Here is a 2,971-nt window from a genome sequence, read left to right on the forward strand (position 1 = left end):
AATTTTATTTTCTACATAAACTGTTTTTCATCATGTTTTGTTTAAATTTACTGCTAAAAGCTTTAATGTTAGAATCAAATTAAATTTAAAATTTATTCATCATTTCTGCAGCTTCACTCAGTTCAGATTTTTAGATTTTAAAAAACATTTTAAGCAAATTATAAAACAGTTGATTGAACATTTTTATTTAAATTTCCTTAGAGTATTTTGATTTAATTTTAATATTTGGACTTTAATTTGTAACTTGGAAACAATAAATGTTTGTCCTGATAAACATTGTGTTTAAAACACAAAAAATAAATAAAAAAAAGATTCTTGGCATTATATTTAAACACTAAAATGAAAATGTTGAAATTAAAGTTAAGTTTTTTTTTCTTCTGGACCTGGTTGAGAAAGACCTCGACGACCCTCAGGAGGGAGAGGAGGGCGAGGATCTTCCTGTGAGTTCAGATCATAGAAACAGAGAAAATCACTGCAGTTTCAGACCGGAGTTTGTCTGAGAAAACTAAACAAATGACAAATAAACAAAAATAAACAAAAACAAATATCAAAATAACAAATAAACAAAAACAAATAAACAAACCTACAGAGTAATTAGTGAAACCAGCTGAAACATGAGAAATAAAACGTTTTGTTTGAAGGATTCTGAGTTTTTAACTGAAGAAACTTTAAATTCAGAAGTGAAAGAATTTGATCTGATCCGGTTTGAGATGTTCTGCCGGTCGGGCAGAACCCACAGAACCTCCCTCAGCCCTTCACAATAAGAGTCTGAAACATAAACCCTGATCCTGTAAAGATTAAATCGACAGCTCACATAAATATTATTTTATTTTTGTTGTTATAAAAGTCTCTTCAGTCTGAGCTGCGTGTTCTGATGTGTGAAATTAAAACGTTTGACTTTATTCTTTACTAGAATCTCAGAAACAAAAACTAATTTGATTTATTTGTTTCCTGAGTGACTTTAAATCATTTCAAATGTTCACAGCTGCAGCTGAGCAGCTGCAGAAGATCATTTCTCTATCAGCAGGTCAGCGGGTCGTTGGTTCTGAAGAACCGTGGTTTCGGGTCGTTGGTTCTGAAGAACCGTGGTTTCGGGTCGTTGGTTCTGAAGAACCGTGGTTTCGGGTCGTTGGTTCTGAAGAACCGGGTCAAACAAACAGAGGCTCACTTCGGTTTAATAAAACTATATTTTAATGAAAGATCAAAGGTTACATCTCATCTCATCAACATAGAAAAGCTGAAAAACTGTTTGTGAACAAAAGTCTGAGAGCTGCAGGTGGACCTGGTGGACCTGGTGGACCTGGTGGACCTGATGGAGCCAGGGTCCAGACAGACCAGGTGGTCCAGGTCTACACCTTGGTCATGCCTCTCTTCAGTTCGTGCAGCTCCGTGTGGTTCTGGGCTCGGGGTCTGCAGTCCCGGCCCCCCGCCTCGCTCTGACGCAGCATCTTCTGCTGTAATGTGCTGAAGGCAGAGCCCCCGTGGGGGGGCCCCAGGGGCCCGAGGCTCGAGTACCCGGACACGAAGGGGGAGGCGTAGTAAAGGTGGTGTGGCAGGGCGGGGCCGAAGGACAGCGAGCTCCGCCCCCCGCTCTGTGATGAGTCACTACTTCCTGTGCTCCGGTCCGCAGACGTGGCCATCTCAGCCAGGGACCACAGTTTGGGTTTCGGGGCCGGGTTCGGCCCCCGGGTGGCACCGCACGAGTCCACGTGTCCCTTAGAGGGCGAGCCCGACAACGAGGTGCACCCAGACCCCAGAGGCCCGCTTCGACGAGTAGACCCAGGACCGGGGATGTGGGCCAGCCTCCGGTCCCCTGAGTCCAGATCTGCGGGACCCTGATTCGTACCCGTGTGGTCCCGGAACACCAGCTGACAGGAGGCTGAGGAGAGAAGAACCGGGTCAGGACAGAACCGAACAACAAACATGTCCAACAGATTTCAGACTTTTTTACTGATAAATAAATAAATAAATAATTAAATAAATAAATAAATAAATTTTAAAATCAGGTTTTTAATTTGTTGAATTGGTTTAAAGATTTGAAACTAAAAACTATTTTAAAATCCTGCTCCTGTCTGTTTCTCTTCAGATTATCTGACCCAGTCCGGCCCGGCCCGGTCCGGTCCGAAGAAGAATCCTGAGTTTTATAAAAAAATCTGTTCCGTCCCTGCAGGTCCCTGACCTCCGGCAGGTCCCTGACCTCCTGCTCCATACATCCTGCTGTCTTTGGGTCCAAATGACCCGGTTTTAAACTTGAAGTCTTGACACATTTGGACCCGTGGACCAGGACGAACCTGGACCTGCCGGGTCCAGCAGAAAGACTCACCGCTCTCCCTCCTCAGCTCCTCCTCCTCGTCCTCCTCGTTGCGCTCCAGGTCGATGTTGTCCTCCTCCTCCTCGTCCTCGCTCCGGTTCCGGGGGGTCCAGGTCATCTTGTTCTCCTTCTTGAGCCGGCGCCGGGCGTTGGCGAACCAGGTGGAGACCTGGGTCAGGGTCATCTTGGTGATGATGGCCAGCATGATCTTCTCGCCCTTGGTGGGGTACGGGTTCTTCCTGTGCTCGCTCAGCCAGGCCTTCAGCGTGGCCGTGGCGTCCCGCGTGGCGCTCTTCCTGTGGGCGGGGTCTCCGTAGGCGTAGGGCCCTAGGGGCCCGAACGGGTGGTAGTCCAAGGACCCGGAGACGGCCGAGGATGGGTCGAAGCCCGGACTCTGGAACAGAAAGATCTCGTTAATTCTCCGTCAGCAGAACCTCCTGGTTCTGGTTGAGTTCAGCCCGTTTCCTCTGCTGAGCTGAAAGTTCTGGTTCTGGTTCTGGTTCTGAGCTCATCACATGAAGGTCAGATTAAAGCAGTTTAAAATAATCTGTTTTCAGGAACAGATTATTGAACCTTCATTCAGGGGTGTCACTAGGTTTTAAGGACAAGGGGGGCTTAGCCCCCATATATGAATAAAACACACACACTATACAAATATAT

At 46.2% G+C, this 2,971-nt stretch overlaps 1 protein-coding gene across 1 annotated transcript in view; it reads right to left on the reverse strand.

Annotated features, from left to right (window-relative positions):
- Positions 1–1,168: 1,168 nt before the first annotated feature.
- LOC106527971 (iroquois-class homeodomain protein IRX-5) overlaps positions 1,169–2,971 on the reverse strand; it is a 2,387-nt gene continuing 584 nt past the window's right edge. Inside the window, exons 2-3 of the mRNA XM_014023001.1 lie at positions 2,324–2,705; positions 1,169–1,879 (exon numbers count right to left, since the gene is read on the reverse strand). Of these exons, the coding sequence (XP_013878455.1) occupies positions 1,350–1,879; positions 2,324–2,705 (912 nt within the window). The 3' untranslated portion in view covers positions 1,169–1,349. The remainder of the gene's footprint in view (positions 1,880–2,323; positions 2,706–2,971) is intronic.

This window comes from Austrofundulus limnaeus, unplaced genomic scaffold (genome assembly GCF_001266775.1).
Source record: "Austrofundulus limnaeus strain Quisiro unplaced genomic scaffold, Austrofundulus_limnaeus-1.0 Scaffold353, whole genome shotgun sequence".
Classification (NCBI taxonomy): Eukaryota; Metazoa; Chordata; class Actinopteri; order Cyprinodontiformes; family Rivulidae; genus Austrofundulus; species Austrofundulus limnaeus.